General features: G+C 50.5%; 7 protein-coding genes across 7 annotated transcripts; 4 read left to right on the top strand and 3 right to left on the bottom strand.

Annotated features, from left to right (window-relative positions):
• Positions 1-348: 348 nt before the first annotated feature.
• Positions 349-4,987, top strand: MRS44_011199 (uncharacterized protein; the record flags this gene model as incomplete). Its single annotated transcript, XM_065619643.1, has 15 exons — positions 349-561; positions 623-783; positions 845-906; positions 965-1,000; positions 1,053-1,159; positions 1,221-1,584; positions 1,635-1,840; positions 1,903-1,939; positions 2,744-2,782; positions 2,835-2,966; positions 3,014-3,027; positions 3,077-3,506; positions 3,623-3,750; positions 3,805-4,500; positions 4,553-4,987. 15 exons carry the CDS (start codon positions 349-351, stop codon positions 4,985-4,987), a joined length of 3,060 nt encoding a protein of 1,019 aa, XP_065475715.1.
• Positions 4,988-5,866: 879 nt separating this feature from the next.
• Positions 5,867-6,694, top strand: MRS44_011198 (uncharacterized protein; the record flags this gene model as incomplete). The annotated part of the gene is made up of 2 exons (XM_046283980.2): positions 5,867-6,129; positions 6,190-6,694. 2 exons carry the CDS (start codon positions 5,867-5,869, stop codon positions 6,692-6,694), a joined length of 768 nt encoding a protein of 255 aa, XP_046135105.1.
• Positions 6,695-7,639: 945 nt separating this feature from the next.
• On the top strand, positions 7,640-9,214 carry MRS44_011197 (uncharacterized protein; the record flags this gene model as incomplete). Its single annotated transcript, XM_065619642.1, has 1 exon — positions 7,640-9,214. The coding sequence occupies one exon, from the start codon at positions 7,640-7,642 to the stop codon at positions 9,212-9,214; it is 1,575 nt and encodes a 524-aa protein (XP_065475714.1).
• A 531-nt stretch (positions 9,215-9,745) lies between these two features.
• Positions 9,746-12,070, top strand: MRS44_011196 (uncharacterized protein; the record flags this gene model as incomplete). Its single annotated transcript, XM_065619641.1, has 6 exons — positions 9,746-9,923; positions 9,992-10,103; positions 10,153-10,344; positions 10,398-10,536; positions 10,584-11,585; positions 11,636-12,070. The coding sequence occupies 6 exons, from the start codon at positions 9,746-9,748 to the stop codon at positions 12,068-12,070; spliced, it is 2,058 nt and encodes a 685-aa protein (XP_065475713.1).
• Positions 12,071-12,202: 132 nt separating this feature from the next.
• On the bottom strand, positions 12,203-13,472 carry MRS44_011195 (uncharacterized protein; the record flags this gene model as incomplete). The annotated part of the gene is made up of 2 exons (XM_046283981.2): positions 12,203-13,129; positions 13,176-13,472. The coding sequence occupies 2 exons, from the start codon at positions 13,470-13,472 to the stop codon at positions 12,203-12,205; spliced, it is 1,224 nt and encodes a 407-aa protein (XP_046135108.2).
• Positions 13,473-14,220: 748 nt separating this feature from the next.
• MRS44_011194 (uncharacterized protein) lies at positions 14,221-16,110 on the bottom strand (the record flags this gene model as incomplete). Its single annotated transcript, XM_065619640.1, has 1 exon — positions 14,221-16,110. One exon carries the CDS (start codon positions 16,108-16,110, stop codon positions 14,221-14,223), a length of 1,890 nt encoding a protein of 629 aa, XP_065475712.1.
• Positions 16,111-16,281: 171 nt separating this feature from the next.
• On the bottom strand, positions 16,282-18,264 carry MRS44_011193 (uncharacterized protein; the record flags this gene model as incomplete). Its single annotated transcript, XM_065619639.1, has 4 exons — positions 16,282-16,572; positions 17,046-17,162; positions 17,216-18,067; positions 18,121-18,264. The coding sequence occupies 4 exons, from the start codon at positions 18,262-18,264 to the stop codon at positions 16,282-16,284; spliced, it is 1,404 nt and encodes a 467-aa protein (XP_065475711.1).
• Between the last annotated feature and the right edge of the window lie 360 nt (positions 18,265-18,624).

Below are 18,624 nucleotides of genomic sequence, written 5' to 3'. Positions count from 1 at the left end.
GCGATAACAGACTTTAACTTCCTATGGTTCTTTCTTAAGCAAGTAGGATGGATAAATCTATTTTTTAGTCGACTAAGTCGCGGACCACTGAGGTTGAAGGTCCCTGGTTGCCCGAGAGGGATACACGTGATCTTCTGGTCACGTGGCACCCCCAGAGCGCTTCCTCACACAATACTCACTAGTCCCTGGCCTGGAACACCCCATACCCATGTCCGTAAGTGGGCCTAAAAGTGAAAGTCAGGCCATTTTTTAAAAAGTTTACCAGAGGATTCTTTCTTCTTTCAACCCTCCAGGATCAAATCAAGTTTTCCCGTAAACCTCGATTTATACCTAGCCAATCCAGTCATCATGCCCCCCAAGAAGGTTGAGCCTGTCAAGGACAATGTCGTCGCTTTCGGCAGGGTTCGCAAGAACCTAAAGATGGGATGCGTTGGTCTTCCCAATGTGGGAAAGTCGAGTTTGTTCAACCTCTTGACCGAGCAGAGCGCCGCTGCTGAGAACTATCCCTTTTGTACGATTGAGCCCAATGAGGCGAGATGTGCTGTTCCCGACGCTCGATATGTAAGTTGAGTCATTCTACAAAAAAAACAATCGATGGATAACTAAAGTAGGAAATATATAGGACTTTCTCTGTGACCTTTGGAAGCCCCCATCCATGTACCCCGCGTTTCTGCAGGTCACCGACATTGCTGGTCTGATCAAGGGCGCTTCCCAAGGAGAGGGACTTGGAAATGCCTTCCTGTCTCATATCCAGGCTGTTGACGGCATGTTCCACGTGGTCAGGTACAGCATTCATCGGTGGCTAGATTGCCGCACTTTCACGCTAACTCAGACTCTCTAACAGAGCATTTGATAACGATCAAGTTTTGCACGTTGACGACTCGATCGATCCCGTCCGTGACTTGAGTTAGTTCATTTCAGCCAAGTTTCTCAATCTGGCGAAACTAATCAGTGCATTTTGTAGATACCATCCAAAGCGAGCTTTGCAAGAAGGATCTCGGTTTGTATTGCCCTCTGAATCAGCTTAACGTCGGCTAACCCCCTCTTTTTAGACATTCTGGACAAGCAAATTGTTGCCGAGGAACTGATTGTTAAAAAGGCAGGCGGCAAATATAAGATGCTGCCTCTCTTCACAGAGACAACAACAAAGATCCGAGCAGTGAGTCCATAAATTCTAGTCTCCTAGATCTAACCAGTTCGTGCTCACAATCTTGATATAGATGCTGGAGAAGGATCAGCCAGTTAGAGACGGAACTTGGACACCGGCCGAGATCGCCCTCATCAACGAGAAGATCCAGCTGATCACCACTAAGCCCGTTATCTACCTCGTCAACCTGACAATGAAGGACTACCTCAGACAGAAGTGCAAGTACCTGCCGGCTATTGCCAAGTGGGTCACCGAGCACGGAGGCGTTCCCCGAGACATCATCCCCTTCTCCATCGAGTTTGAAGAGAAGCTCTACAGCATGAAGGATGACCCAGATGCCCAGGCCAAGTTCCTCGAGGAGAGCAAGGTGAAGTCAAAGCTGGACAAGATCATCACTGAAGGTTTCACAAAGCTCGGCCTGCAATACTACTTCACGGGTCTGTTCACACTTTAACCCCGGTTGACTTCCGCGCTAACTTGTATGTAGCTGGTGAGAAGGAGATCAGATGCTGGACTATCCCGAGAGGGTGTCTGGCACCGCAGGCTGCTGGAGCTATCCACAGCGACTTCGAGAGGGGTTTTATCAAGGCTGAAGTGGTCACCTACCAAGATTTCTACGATCTCTGTGAAGGCGGCAAGTCCATGGGCCCAATCAAGGCCGCCGGAAAATACCGACAAGAAGGAAAGTCTTATGTATGTACTCATAGATTCAGGCTCCTCCTGTTGCTGCTCCAGCTGACTTTATTCTCTCCCAGGTTGTCCAAGACGGAGACATCATCCACTTCCAATTCAGTAAGTTAGAAGTTGTCACCGATGTGTGGGAGAGTGCTGACCGTCGTTTCAGACGTTTCAAACAAGAAATAGGTGTCTTGTGGTTATTGCAATACAGAAGACTGAATAGGGAACCTGATTAGAAACCAGATATAGAAATGCCAATAGAAAATACATGCCCACGATTGCGAATGACCCATCAATCTTGTTGCATCAACACGCTACGTTATGACTCGGGTTATCTCAAGGGGGATACCGCAAACCACGTCCATCCTGTATTGTAATAAGAACCTATGCAAACGCCCATTATGTGGCTCAGGCATGTAATTTTACAGGAAAGCCAACGGTGAGTAAGATATGTCTACTCTTGTCACATATCTCGGCTTGTCGCTGCCACCCTAGGCCCGGACGGCACACACGGCACCGGATTCGGCCCGAATTAATTGTGGGGCCGTGGCCGGTACCTCACCCCCGTTCTCACGGTCTAAGGACTATAGAGGTGATGCAGACTGCTGAGAACTGCCTTGGTGGGAACACAGTTCACAGATTTATTCTGAAGAGCGAACTTCCACTGCGTTGCGAAAATGGAAGCTGATCAGAACTGCAATCGAATCCAACTATGTAGCTGTTAGCCATTTACGCTGGGGGCAATGAGTTTAGTCGATCGCGTCATTCCGTGCCTCCGTTGCGCTATTCCGCGTTTTCTCCTTGAATCAGCGTTCAATAGGGTGTTTCATGCCACAACAAGAATTCGCTTCTCAGCTCATAATACTCAATTGCTGCTTTGCAACGCCGTATTTGCCCTTTAATGGAAGACTTACTCAGACCCGCCAAGCGTGCAAGGCAAGCTTGTGCCCCGTGCCGGTACGCGAGATAACAACCCACCCATGCCTTGACTTGACTCTGAGAGATATAGTCGGAAGAAGTCGAAATGTTCTGGAGAGCGGCCCGTCTGCTCCTCCTGTGTCCGCCTCAGACAGCCGTGTGCATATGGTGCCGAGCCGACCCAGCTCACTCACCGTCATGATCCGGCAACGGGGCCGTTGCCGTCCGCGGGGCCGGAGCGGAGGCCAGAGCGCGAACTGACGCCTGCAGAAGATCGATCCATGGTTAGTGTTGTATCTTACGGGGAGCCGTGAATAAACTAACGCTTTGAAGCGAGCACGAATGGAAAGCTTGGAGAATACCTTGTCTCAAGTAGTCCAGCGCCTAAGAAGCCACGAGCAAGGTCTTCCGGCTCAAGGCTCACCCGGACGACCCATGCAAGCAGACTTGACAAATGACAACGAGCCGCTATTCGAGGTAGAGAGAACAACTTCTCAGGGCTTAATTCAGCCTCTCACGAGAGAGGCATTAACTGTGGTTGCCCGAGCTTACCTGAAGTACTGTGAATGTCAGCCTATCCCCTTATTCGATGAGACCACATTCGTGCAGTCACTTCCTAACCGGGAACCTGAACTGGTATACAGCGTGTTTGCAATAGCGACACGCTTTTGCGACCCTACCCAGGTACCTCACCCGAGTCTTGACCAAATCTCCCATTACTGCGAGGCAGCTTACCGGTTGGTGATGACCCGCCTCATCGATGGTAATGTTGAGCTTTCGACTTTGCAAACACTCTGTCTGCTTTCATTGCTCTACCTAGACCGCAAGTATTTCTAGCTCCATTCTATCATTGTTATTCGCTAATCTTGTTGAGTACAGTCGGCCGCTACGATAAGAGTCACCTGCTGTGCTCTCAGGCGGCGTCACTAGCAAAGTCCGCACGCCTTTACAGTCACGCTGGCATCAACAGTCAAAAGGAGGAAACAAGCCGATGTTTCTGGGGAGTGGTACTGCTTTGCAGGTTTCTTGGCCAGCCTGAGCAACTAACTGCACACCTCCAGGCCTCCACCCTTCCGTTTCCAAGTAGTCCTTCAACCCCCGGTCATGTCCTGCGCATACCTATTTCGATCCAAGATGACTCTCCCTATCCATTTGGAATCATGCAAGTCGTTTGCCAACTCAGCAGCATCTGGTCCATGGCACTGAACTACGTACAATCCTCCAGTATGTCCCCCGATAAAGACGGCTTTCCGTGGAATCCTGATTCCCTGTACGCCCGGACCACTGCCGCGCTGATGGACCTTGGGCTCAAGCTTCCCTTGGCACATAGGTATCGAAGCATCAAGATACCAAGCCTTACTGATCGGATGTTGGAAGAGGCTCGGCCATATTGGGGTCCATGGTTTCTCAGCCGCATGATGTACCACACAATCCTCTGCATTCTTAACCACCCTCTCCTCCTAACACTCCAGATTCGGGGCGTCCACAACGCATCAGAAGCCTTTCTGCAACAGACCCTCTTCTCAATATCAAATCATGTCACATGGGTCATGCACTTCATCCAGTTGATGAGATCCAAGCAGTTTTCGTCAATCGACTCTATCACCATCTATTGCGTTGCTGTCGTTGCCACCGTCGAGCTCCAGCGCAGCTTTTCTCGGACCAGCGAAACACGCAACAAAAACAAACGAAATTTTGAAGAGTGCGTAGAGTTTATCGAGACTCTGGGCAACAAGTGGATGTGTTCCCAAAGAGTGGTAGGTATGCCAATGATGAATCTTAGTCCAAAGCTTACCTTGAGCTATCTAGGTCAAGAAGCTCCGCCGCCTGGAAGCAGACATGTCTTCCTGGTCCCGTCCTAATCTGCGGAATGAAGACGATGACCTCCTCGTGGATGTATCCGGCATCTTTGGTATCCTGGACTTTGCCACTTCATTCTCCAAGTTGTCTTCCTCTGAGACCATGAACGACTCTATCTTTGGGCCCCTCCTTGGTCAAGACATCCTAAAGGTTGGGCTAGAGCGTCCGGGCTATACTCATTTACCTGGACTACAACCTGTTCATCCGGATGTGATCTCCTGCCAGCCTCCAACGCCAGCTGATGGCCAAACTACTCTTGGAAATGAAGTTGGAGAAGAAGCTACCTTTGTTGGTGACTTTACTCTCCCCGTGAGCGAGTTCTTTGGTGGCCCCTTCCATGAGCTGGGCTTACCGGCAGACGATTCGGGATTACAGTGGTTTTAATATGAGAGTTGTCATTAACACCTGTAATTATTTAAGACTAATCTCACGAGATATAATCGCTCCATAGAGAAAGTCAAGAGCAGATGCTCTCTTCAGCCCTACGGGGACAAGCTCCATGGCTGAAACGACACAGACCAGTATGAGAAGCGATCTTAACTGATCCTTGAAAACCATCAGCTGGGCCAACATCGCCCGGCATGGCCTGGGCTCGCCAAGCAACCACAGTATTCTAGTTTTAGTGTCCATTAGGATTCGTCAATCTCCGTCGATGGTCAGGTACCAGGGCGTTCAGCTCGTTCAAGGTTCGCATACAAATTCCCTGAGGTCGTTTCTTGTCTACCAACTGGCTCCTTTCAAGCTTTTTTTCGATGGCTTCATGAACTATTACATCTCTAATCGTATTTTCTAAGCGAGGAGTCAATTGTCTCATGCGCACCGGTATCGTCAGATCTGATTCAACAAGGCCCACCAAGACCACAGTCCAGACCACAACGCTCTTGATAACCATGGCACAGCCTTGACACCTGGGTCCAGCTAACATCAAAGGATTCCACAAAAGTCCAGTTCAGCTCATGTACAAACAGGGCCCTAGTCTAATTGAGGCTACTGATTAGTTCCACACCGCGCTCCGTCCTCATTTCCAAGCGCAGTATGCTTCCTAAAAGGGTAAATCCTTTAAGCATCTGAACTGGCGTGCATGCCCATACCACTCGCAAGCAACAGTCATTTTCTGTTTCTTTCTCGCAGACACTCTTTCCTTCCTTCGTCCCTCTTTCATATATTGCCAAGCCATCTGTTGATCGTTGTTGCTACCAATGGCCTAGAGAGGGGTCTCGTCATCATCCTCTTCCCGCGCCCCATCATCCATATCCATACAAGATGCAAGACAGCGAAGGCCTTCAGGTGGACCACGATGCTGGAGGTGGTACAAAGGCACCAGAGGTGATCGCCGCGTACAATCAGTCGTCGCCAGCACCTTACTACGTGCCGATCGATCAACAGCACCAACATCAACAAAAGCCAAGTGGACCCTTCGGCCTCAGCCTTTGGCTTTTTACCATTATTGTCGTTGCTATTACTGCTGCCATTGTTGGAGGAGGTGTAGGAGGAGGCTTGGGGGCCGCCTTGTCAAATTGTCAAAAGTGAGTACAATTGCTATTGCATCAAGCACATGCATGACGCTGACACACATTGCCTCGTAGTTCGGACTCGAAATGCTCAGCAGAGGCTGTTGGTAGCGACGAAAGCTCAACAACTGCCAACCCAACCCCCTCAGCCACTACCAGCGCCGCCTTCTTCACGCCGACCCCAGCCTCCCAGATTAGAAACCTCACCTGGTTCTGCGAGGAGGCAGAGCAGACCAAGACGATCCAACTTACAAGCGGCTTCGAATTCAAAGTATACTGCGGCACCGACGGTGGAGGCGCAAACAGTGCAGAGGGCGGCGGAGCACTCAAGGACTTGGTGGGAATCATCGCCTACTCGCTAGAGGATTGCTTGCAGGCCTGCACGCAGATGAACGCCATGGACGATAACCAAGACACGGGTGTGACATGCAAGAGCGTGTCGTTCCGTGCCAATATCGCACAATCGTATAAGCAATATGGGGGCAACTGCTGGCTGAAGGATGCAAAGAAGGGGCGGCCGTTTAGTTACAACGCCGTATGGAACGACATACCTTTTGTGGCCTATGGGGAGTTGCTTTAATACGGGAGAGGCGATTGGGTTCTAACAGAATAGTTGTGTTTCTTACTTGGTGTTGATGGAGAGCTTGGCCGGGAATTGTGGTTACTACGAGCCTCGGACGCACAATAGCTGATCCGAAAGAAGGTGGAGTCTTCATGCTCGATTAGAGGCGTAATACGGTGTTAACGCGCTCGCACAAACCTCTCCACCACATCTGTTAGTGCTCTAGTAGTAGAGCAAACTGCCCCGCTGACGTCTTTGCTTCTACCTGCTTACCCTATAGTACCACACTTGTTCGTTCAATTAATAGCTATTACTTGCCTAGCAACAGGTATTTAAAGCTATCACTTGAATCCTGCAGACGATTGCATAGTAATAAAAAGAAACCCTGTTATAAAACTTGTTTTAACGCGAGAATTGTCTTGTACCTCACGGTGACTTTTTAACAGAATTGCTCAAGACAAAAACGTACAAAACTAAACCACCATCCACCTCAAATTTGACAGATCACATTCAGCCAATTGACGAATCACTGCAAGCGATTGAGATCAAAATGTCTCCACCTACAAGTCTCAATGCGGAATGCGAAGCGGAATGCTTCCCTCGCCCCGATAAATGTATGCTTTCATCAAAGGACGCGCTCCAAGGGCTTAACGCGATGAACGCGTCGTTGCTTCACGCGCACAGCCACATCCCTCGAATGATGAGGATCTGAAACCTTTGTTTTTATTGGCCGTGATTCGAGGATGACGGGGTTGGCTAGGCTGCAATAAGCACTAAGAAGTTCTGTTCATGCACCCTCGAAGGAGGTGAGATTAGGCAAACATCCACAACTTCGTCATGAACTATCTTTGGATCCATTGATCACTCTACTCTTATTGCCAATAAAGCCATTCACGCTCCTGGCGTGCTTCTGAATGATCACCAAAAGTTCAAACCTCGACATCATCTCACCCAACACTCATCATGACTGGCTCTCTGGATAGCCTGCCACCCGAGCTCCTGTCCATCATCACCGAGCATCTCGGCCACGACGACAGGAAGAATCTTAGCCTGGCCAACTCGACTACCCGCACTATAATTGCGCCGTTTCTGTTCAGGGGACTCAAAGTCAAGTGTCCGCTGCCTGAAGATCATATACTGCATGACGTTGTCAAAAAGTTTGGCGCTCATGTTCTGAACTTGCACCTCCACGTCACGTTTTTTCCGGGTCAACCGGACCCGAACAAGGAGGAGGATGTGGAGATGGAGGACAATGCGGAGGACGCCGTGGATGAGGACGAAAATGAAGAAAGTCAAGAGAACAAAAATGCTGATGAGGGCTCTGACAACGAGGAGCCTGATGATGACAACCCTGAGGAAGACGATGCTGAGGATGATGAAAATGGCTCAGACGAGGAAAAGGAAGAGGTGGAAGAAGAAGAAGAGAATGACGATAATGAGGAAGAAGAGGATCGCTGGTACTGGGAAAACCCGCCTGAGTCAGTCTGGGCAAGAAAGTCGGCCCATGTTCCAGCCGTGAAAGACCTCATTCAGTTCAAAGGCCTACCACGCTGTTCCATCCTCAGCATTCATACCATGGGAGTCGAGAACTTTGAGATCGAAGCTGATTGGGATGACAACGATCTCTGCGACTCTGGCATGTACTTTTGCAGCTATGACGAAGACTGGGATATGGTCAAGGAGAAGGAAGAAAAGTACGCCTGGCGAGCAGCCTTGAGAGACATGTGGCATGATGTTGCAAACCTCTCCAAGACCCAGCACCTGGAAGTCATTCACTTTTTGCCGAGAAAGAGCTCATGCTGGAAGACGCGCGAGTGGTCAAAGTTCTTGGGCTGCCTGAAAGAACTGGCTCTTTACCCTTATGGAGCCGACAATGGAGCTGGATGGCACGTCAACACCTTGCCCGGCTTCAACGACTTTTTCAAGGAACTATCTTCAGTCATGCTCCGCCGTGCAAAGCATGTTGAACGACTAAAGATTGTCGCCCACGATGACGGTTTTCTGAATTACGACTCTTTGAAGCTGTCCCCTGGGATATTACCGGAGCTGCAGGTGCTTCATCTGGAACACATGGCTGCACCGGCAATCCTGCTGCCTTTTCTCGAGGGAAAGCCTCGCAACTTGAGAGAAATCCATCTCAGTAAATGCGTAGCCGTGGAGACTAACGAATACGACTTCGAGCTGAAGACCTGGGCATCACTCTGGAAGGCCATCAGAGAGACGGGAGAAAAGCCCATCCGTGTAACCTATCAGTATCACAAATCTCCTCCATTGACCGAGGAAGAGAACTATGCTGATGAGGATGAAGATTGGAAGCCTCCAGAGGATGAAGAGGAGGGCATTGCTCGGCTGCGGAGGATGGTGGTCGAGGATAAAGAGATCATCTGGCCCTACGTTGAGATTGATGAGAAATATGGAATGGTTATGGATAATGATGTTCTGAATGCTGAGCATTTGGGAATGGGGGATGATAACAAGGAATACAGGGCGTTGATGGATGAGATGGAGCGTAGGAGGAAGGGGGTTCCGGTTGAGTGATGGTCATTCTCTAGGTTGTCTAAGTAAGACTCACAGAATCGCTTTCATATCAGAAGTGTTTTTGGTGCCTAATTCGTTTAAGGAAGGGGATGGCATGATGAAACTTTATGCTTCTCATAGTATGTCTACCGGCATCTTCACATGAGACTCATCTCTGCCCGCAGCAATGACGTCATATGCCACTAGATGAGCGTCATCATAAATCCCGCATCATTTCGTGAGTCTTCGAAGAGCCCAGCCACGGTAGACAGACGCCGCAATTGTTAGCTGATAGGGGAGAGAAACAAAGGAAAGATGCCCCTTCAGCGACAAAGAGCTAATGCGTCCAGCGAGACGCGACGACTGAAGAAGCGTTCTAGGTTTGGTGAGTGAAATTGCATGAGGGGAGTTCAGAAAAGCACACCAAACGAGTGGCTTATCAAGGAATACTCACTTATACTCATTAGGTTGTAATACGTGCAAGGCGCGCAAGGTAAGACACCATTTAAATCTCATCGATCATCTCCACTGAAGAAAAACAGGTCAAATGCGATGAGCGTCAAGACACATGTGCCAACTGTGAAAGCCTACACCTTGAGTGTACTTATTCTCAAACACAGCCAGCACCTAGAAGAGCAGCTACGAAAAGAAATCGGAGATCTTGCAATGGATGTCGAGTCGCCAGATGCAGATGCTCGGGGAGTTCTACAGATCACCCCTCATGTCAGAGGTGTCGCGAGAACAAGATCCGATGCTCATATCAAGACAGCACAAATCAGCATGGGCAACTAGAGTCAGGTCAGCAAGGTAGCTTACCGGCCCCTAGGAGCATAGGCAATATCATCGGCTCCATCCATAGGGGCCCTATCCCGTCTCCTGCGGCCAACGAGACAAATGCACAACTGGACTGGTACTATCCCTACCCGCCTTGCGAATAACATCCTACTGACAGTTCCAAGGCTAAGTTCTTCAGAGCTCCCAGATGGGAAGCATATCAAAGTTCTAGTTGAGCACTACTTTCAGAATTTCCATCCCCTTCGATGTTACGCCTTCATTCACAAGCCATCCTTTATGCAAAAGTTAAACGACAGGCTGGACTCTGATCTGCGAGATGATGCGCTGTTACACATCATGTGCACTATAGGAGCACTGTAAGTGTTCAATCATTCTCTTTTATACATCTATTTGCTCACACGAACCTTAGATTCTTTGCGCTCGAGTATAGCGATACAGTTCAAGAACTACCAACATCAGTTGTCCTTAAAGCTGGCTCGCAATGGGCTGCCACAGCTGAACGTCTACTCCTTGGGAATACGCATCACATTTCAGTCGATGGATTGATGGTATGAGTTCACGCTGCTGCTACAACACCTCTCGCTTACACCCCTAGACTGCTCAGCTTCTTTACGACTACGCTCTTCGCATGGCCAACTTTACACAAGCCTTTGTCTTGAGCGCCTTGATGGCGAGGATGACCCAAGCTCTACAACTCAACCTCGAGTACTCTTCGGACCTTTTCAACCAGTCACCCAACGCCACTCTATCGATTACAGCCAGAGAGTGTCGAAGACGCCTAATGTGGAGTTGCTATGTCACAGACGTTCTCTGTAGCAATGGCGTTGAACAACTGACCTTGGTATTCGAGAAACACATCGGGATCCAGCTGCCATGCCATGAACGGAACTTTCTTCATGAACGGCCATGTATCACAAGAACATTAACTGGCTCGCCTCTCGACTTTATCCCTCCTGATAAGATACCAGTTGACATAGACAGCAATATGGGCATGCTGGGCTACCTCATCCAACACCTTGAAATACGACGGCGAGTTCTATGGTACATCAAGCACCTGGATCAAGCCAAACCTCCATGGCTTCCCGACTCGGAGTTTGCACAGTTAGATCGAGAATTGCAGGCTTGGTACATGTCACTCCCACCAAGTCTTCAGTTCACGACATCGACCATCTACCTACGCAAGGAGTCATCACAACTTGGGGCTTTATGCTTCTTTCACTGCACTTACCATCAGACCATGCTGGACTTCTATCGCATTGGAACCCCCGAACTATTCAAGCTACGATCCGCATTCCATTTCCCACCCGAACAACATGACTTTCAGCGACACTTACAATACGCGTTGTTCAAGGTGGCCCGTACGTTGGCCGCGATTGTCGCGGAAGCGGAGCAGCATGGGCCTCGAATAACCGGCGACACGTGGTTCCCTACGATCGCTTATGAGAGTAACAGAGTCATGCTCTACTACCTGACCCAGGTCACAGATCCTATGGCTCTCGATAAACGAGAACTGGTGTTGAGCACTATTCCGTATTTGCAGAGTAACCTCAAGGCTCTTAAGACGATGCGTGCTACCAACGCCATGGCGGATAGTCTCGTGAGTGGCCAACCACATGTCTGAGGCGCGTGCTAATCTTTATGTGATAGTCCCGCGGAGCGGAAAGCATGCTCCAGAAGCTGGGTGTCGACTCCAACAACATTCTTCCCCTACCAAGCGTCATTCTGGACGATCCGTACCTGGCCTTCCCAAGCCGAGACACGCAACACGGAGTGGAGGCACCATCTCAGAGAGCAGCCGACTCCGATCTCCATCCACTTTCCATTTTCCGTATGGCGCGCAACGAGATCCCCGAGGGTCACGCTCCGGCAGTATCTGTGCGCAAGAGCCCAGCTCCAGCCGAGGAGGTGCCGCCGCAGCCTCCTCAACTGGATGAAGACCTTCATGGATTCGAGCAGAATCTGGACTTGTTCTTTGCTCCTGACCTTGCTCAGGACTGGCAGCTTGCAGAAATGCTTCTCGATTCGGGGACGGTTGGTGATGGGCCAATATCATGGATTGGGATGCCGCAACCGGGCTTATAGAATAGAGATCACACGAGTTTCGATCTCATGGAGTGCTTCATATAGCATGGTAATTAAAACTATCAAACTCTTTGTAAATCCACGATTTGCTTGCTGGTACTCATTTCATTGCCCATTGTGTCCGTCCCAAACCTACTCCGCATCGAGAGGGCACTTTGGAGGGTTGTCATTGACCTGAATTCCACCACGCTTCTTCTCATGCATGTCGGGGAATGGCAGCTTCCATCCACCCTCGTCCACGGGCACGGACAGCCACAACCTCATGAGGTGTCTCTGAGGCCGCAAGTTTCCATTCTCGTCCTTCGCTCCCGGGGCATAGTCCTTGTACGCCGTGCGAGCATGGAAGACATGTTGGTTGCTGACAAACTGGATGTCACCGGGGTCAAGGATCATGTGGAGTGCCTCTCGCTTGCATGTCTCCTCCAGCACCTTCATAGCGTGCAGTTGAGCCTCTGACAGAGGAGGAATCTGTGCGTCTGGGCCAGTGTTGAAACGCCACAGCGATGTGACGTTGTTGGGATCGAATTTGCCGTACACGCGCGGAGTTCCCTCGGGGTCGTTCTCGAGGTAGAATACGGCAGTGCGCATCCAAGGCTTCTGGCCATCTGACACCTCACCCTTCCTGTCCGCGTACCAAATGGGCTCACAGAAGAGCTTGGCCACATCGGGATTCTCACGCTGCAGACAGTTGAAGACTCGGTGCTGAGAGCAAATATCCGATTCGCCGCCCTCCATGGACTTTGCAATACACAGCAGCCCAACAATATCTCCCGAGTCGGTGTGGAAGAACTGTCTGGCGTTGGTCCGATAGATACGGACCTTGTCTGTGCGAGTGGGATCCTCACCAAGGTCTTTGACATGGCCGAGGACGTGCCCACGGCTGTTTTGACTGACGAAGTAGCCCAGATGAGTACCCAGGCCCATGTAGGCAGTAGCCGACTTCTGCAGGCCCCATTGCTGGACGGGCAGGTTCTTGAACAGCCAGAAACCCTCGCCATCAATCAGTCTCTTGCGAAGCTTTGCCATAAAGCCAGCCAGCTTCGGAAGTTTGAAGAGATCCTAGAGATGTCAGTACTAATCTCTTGATATGTCTTGATTCACTCACCTTGGTGATACCCGTCAGTGGCACACCAGATTGAATGAAGTCATCAGCTGCCCCTCCAATCTCGGCAACCTCTTCTTCCGTGAACGAGTGCGTCCACTTCTCGGGGTTCTCCCTGTAATCCTCGGCCTTCCAAGCCGTTGGGCCTGTGATTTCTTTGGGAAATTTGTCATAGGGCTGGATGCAGGAGTAGAGAGGCTCATGTTGACCGGAGGTCTTGAAGCCGTCTGGGAAGATGTCTTTGTTGACCTTCCCGGGCGCAACCCAGGAGGAAGTGTCGTCGACAAGTCCAGGAACCATGATGATTGTTGCAAATGATGATACTGTTGTGAATGGACTTTTGAGTAGAGAATGGGATGGTAAGTTATCAACTCGTCCACTCAAGACATTGTGAGGGCGGAAGCGGGGCCTATTTATCCTTCTAGGACGCCTCAAAGTAGACTTCAAGGGTTTTCAACTCCGCTATTGCGTGATTCGAATGCATCCTTTGAATTCCGTATTGTTGTTGCTTCATCTTGCCTTGCAGTGGTTGGAGTGGTGGTCGGGTGGATCGGCTGGAACACGCACTCTCGGCTGGATAGGCTGTGTTGCTGAGAGTGGAAGGTAGTCAGAGAGTAGGAACGGTCAAATGTTTGGATCAAAGGGTCAATGCATTGTGACTCTGTAATTCTAAAGAATTTTACTGGCTGGGAAAGCGATGTTACTTGAAACTGGCGTCTGAGTGACCGCAACAACAGTGAGGGCATCACCACGATCGGCTGGGTCGGTTGGATCGGCCGGAACAGCCTACCATATCACGACTCCCGATTGGTATCCTGCCGCTGGGCAAGCTGCGTACGACGGAGTATCATGAGCACGCAATCGCTACATACTTCTGGAGTTTGATTACCATGCGTCATTAGCCAGCCGATAGCCCGGCGCCTGAAGTACAGAGCACCGAGATGGCTGTTCTCTTGTGCCGAGCTTGACCGGGTTGGTAGTTTTACAATGGTGCGCGTATGTCGACACACTCTGTGCCCGTAGTCGAGGAGAAGTGCTTATGCTAAGTTCAATATATTGAAAGACGCATGCAAATATCAACCGTTGCCACTTTGACATGCGCTCTTGTGCCATACAGCGCAGTGGCGGCGTAGCGTAGACCGGGGCGATCAAGCGCCTGGAAAAGGACCGGTACTCCAGCATTGACTGGGAGAACAGGGGAGTTTTGCAAGAGTGTTGATACCTCCGCCACCACGTCTTTAGAGAGCCTATTTCTCGTGAGACTTTGTCTAAGTCCAGTCACCGGTGGCAGATAAGCCTTACAGAACTGGTAATCTGCCGGGATGGGAGAGACCGTTGCAAGTCGACGGCCTCCATACCTAACGCAGAGCAACACCGTTTCTGGGTTTGCTTCCCAGTCAGCCTTGATGTGAAAGGTTGCAGCTTCTGGCGGAGATGATTCGGGGATATCCGATTGTTCATAACCATCGTCAAGGCAACCCAGGAGAGGAATGTCTGGGGGCAAGACCCCCGACTTAATGAGTCCGTTGAAGTCTCTTGGCACGCCTCCAACATCGACGTCAAGGAGAGTGAAGGAACCAATCCTCTGAGGAGAAGAGCATTTTCCCAGGAGGCTGTTGGCAATCAAGGTTCGCTTCCCAATGATACCGAGACAATCGGCCTTGATGAATGCATCCTCGGCCATCACCGGATTGTAGTTGGTCCCGTGCCCTCCCACGAAGAGCATGGAGAGCAAAGGAATAAGCCTTGACCGTCCAAAAGTTCGCACACGTGGCCCAGATCTTGAGGAGACTCTAATTAGCGAATAGGACCGCATATGCCTCAAAAACCCAGGTGATAGGAAGCCCCAAGAGCCCTCAACCGTTTTCGCCGCCAGTGAAGACGTGTCAACAAGTCTTCCAAAGATGTGGTAGTAGTACCCCATCATGAACGACTGGAAGATGCAGAATGCTTCCACCTTTGACTTATTCTGAATCTCGAGGGATGTAAAGTCTAACATGCCCTCGGGTGTGTCTGGTCTCGTGAAACTCCACATCCAGCCAAGGACGCCTGTGGAGGTCCGGCCAAGGCAGTTTTCCAGCCCGTTCACAGTTTCTTGGTTCGCAAAGAATCTAAAATTCAATGCTAGAGAGTAAAGTTCATCAGACGCTCTTTCAGAAGGGCCTCCAGCATCTGTGACCACATAGGTGACATCTTTTCGTTGAAGCTGAGCGGTCAGACTGCTGGGGTCCATTGCGGCCCATGTGTCTCTGGCAGACTGGGGATTTTCCTGCTGCATGCGGCCTGGTATTTGTTCTCCCTGAACAGATATTTGGATGGTATTTGCTGCTTTCCGCCCCTCCTTCCAAGCAATTCTGCACTGGTTTAGAGCCCCATGCCTGATAGGAAAGACGCTAACAGCCTCCTCTGGATGCTCAAGGGGGATTGTGACTGAGGCATCTCTCACAACAATGGCTCTTACACCTTCCGGAGTTGAAATCGAGTGATAGAATGGTTGTGCTGAGTAAATAACTGTGCATGGGCGCTGACTTGTTTCCAAGGACTCGGTCGATTGGACATCGATGATGTCGATCCCCAGCTGGGGTAGACAAATGGCCATGCCAGCAACATCTGATGAAGAAGTCTTGAAGGATGGCTCCTGAGAGCCGAGTAGCCAGGTCAAGAACTCTTCAACATGCCTGGACTCCGTCTCAGGTAACCATCCGCTCATAACGGAGTCATTGCGGATCAACTCTTGACGGTTCTCGTAGGCAGCCTGGCTGAGGTCACGCAGAACGGCTGTCGATCTCCAGGCGTTAAGGCGAGACGAGTATTGAGATCGGAGAATGTCCTCCCCATTCTCGTGAAGCTTCAAAAGAGACTTGAGCATGTTGTACAGGATGTCTCTAACAAGGCCTTGCTTGGCGAACTGCTCCAGCACAGCGACCAAGCAGGTCATGACGCTGGTAAAAAGAGACAGATCCTGTCTCGTCAATAAAAGGCTTTCAAATTAGAAAGGGGTTGAACAAACCTGCAGGAGAGTTTTGCTGTCTTTGAGGACCTGTGAAATGTCACGATCCTCCAGTCGGAGTGGGCTCCCGTTTGCAAGAAGCCGAATCTTCGTACTCCATCACTTGTTGAAGGCGGGAACATCGAGGAGCCCGCGGCGTTGGAGGATGTTTGACGCATCTTCATCGAGAAGAGAAAGAAACTCCTTGTCGCCGTCCGCAGCAGTCCACCAATTTCTCACCCTCCCGCCGAGGGTAATAAGGGTGGAAATATTATTGACACCCAGGCCCAAAGCGACGAGGGCACCGGGGGCCGTCGTAACTTGGATTGACATTTTGAATGACTGCCGTCTGCCAGCTTGCATGACTTGAAGAGGGATGGGAAAGCGGTTCCAATAAATAGGGCAAAGGAACTGAAATTTGAAACAAAGGCACAACTGCGTGGAATTGTGATTTACCAAGCGGTGACAGAAGGCAAACAGATGCAAGGCAACCAATGTGGGAGTACTCATGTGATCAGTTGCATTCAATTGCACTTCATCACTGGTCGAGTGAGAGATATGGAACCCTTGAGGGATCTACCGTAGGTCCTCATTGGATGCTGAACGCCGCCACCTTGCCTCAGGCCTTCACCAGCTATTTCAAGAGGGTGTCGAAGCTTACAGGGACTGGATTGGACGACTGATTAAGACAACCAACGCCACGTTTGCCTTGTGCTGAACCGCCAGGTGTGATGAGACATTTGCTAAATTTATGTCTATGTTCTATTCGTAGTCTTCCACTGCCACCAGTCTTTCATCTCAATCCCAGTGAATAATTGGCTTTACGACCTATTCATATCGAACATCAGTATCTGTCAGATACTACCACAGAGTTATAAACTTACCTTCCCGCCACGCATATCGGCCAACGCCTTCTCAAAGTCCTTGACCGAGTAAACCGTACATAGCTTCTCGACTGGGAAATGGCCTTGTCGATGAAGCCCCATCAACTCAGGAATAAACTATCTGCATGTTAGGGACCAGCCAGCCTGACCACAGTTTATCAGATGCTCACCTTTTGGGGATTTGAACCACCCTCAACAACTCCGACATATCGCTTATTCTCAAGCAAAAACGTCTGGGGTTCGATTCTGACAACGCTGTTTGGCGGCGGCACACCAACACTAGTCGCCGTACCTCCTGGTGCAAGACACCCGAATAGTGACTCGATAACGGGGATCAAGCCAGTGCAGTCAATAGCAAAGTCGGCCCCTCCATCCGTAATGTCCCTGATCTTGGCCTCAATACCGCCCTCGCCACATGTCCTCGAGTTCACGACATGTGTAGCACCAAATTCTTTGGCGTTGGCCAACTTGTCATCCACAACATCCACCGCCACAAGCTGCTTGACCTGAAGGTACGCCGCAGCCATCAGCGCAGCGATGCCCACGCTGCCCATGCCAAAGATGACCACCGTCTGAGTTTTATCCGGCTTGAGCGCGTTGAGCACCGTACCAGCCCCTGTCTGAAAGCCGCAGCCCAGGGGGGCGTAGTATGGCAGAGACTCGGGGTATGGGCACTTGACGACGCTTCTCTCGGCCACGACCGACAACCTCGCGAAGGAAGAGTGGCCAAAGAACTGGCTCCGCACAGATCGGCCGTCCTCAAGCCGAGCGGGAGTAGAGCCATCGGAGAGGCGGACAGAACCAACGTTCACGGGGGAGTGGATGTGACAGAAGGATGGTTTGCCCGCAACGCACTTCTTGCACTTGCCGCAGACATTAAAGGAGAGAAGGACATGGTCGCCCACCTGGAGGGACTTGTCCTTGACGTCGCTGCCTAGGGCCCGGATAATACCTGCGCCTTCGTGGCCAAAGATGGCAGGGTATTCGACTCCAGGGATGAGGCCGTTCTGTAGAAGAACATCCTAGGAAGAGTGAGTCGCCAGAGTTAAGAGAAACATAGCATAGGATGGCATACTGTGTGGCAAATACCGGAATACTTCATCTCGACAAGCACTTCGTCCCCCCGAACCTCATCCAGAATGATAGGCCTCATCTCAAACCTGTCGCCGGGTTTCTCGGTGACGAGCGCCTCTGTGGCGATGTTGGTGGGTGATGTCATGGTAGGAATCTGTGAAGTAAGACCGATAATATGGAACTGAACAGAGACTTGGATGTGTACAAGGGCTTGGTTGAAGTGAAACAAAATGAAGAGCTTGTAGATGGGCTTATATGTACATGCTGTTTATCGGCCCGCAAGTAGAGGTCGCATGCCATCGGTCACGCTATCTAGATCCAAAACCGACTGACATGCTCGGTATCGCGGAACCGCTTTCCGACCCTCAACCCCTCGACGCCCGCAACTCACTGACAAATAACACCTCGCCAAATACAATCTAGACCTGCGCCTCGTAACCTCAGCTTGGTATCGAGAGCGGGGAAGTGTAGATTCTGGGGAACATTCTGGGGTATAATCCGGGGA

This window comes from Fusarium solani (genome assembly GCF_023522795.1).
Source record: "Fusarium solani strain SB1 chromosome Unknown bctg00000007, whole genome shotgun sequence".
Taxonomy (NCBI): Eukaryota; Fungi; Ascomycota; class Sordariomycetes; order Hypocreales; family Nectriaceae; genus Fusarium; species Fusarium solani.
The sequence above is the reverse complement of the archived record's forward strand: the minus strand, read 5'-3'. Positions and strand labels throughout refer to the sequence as shown.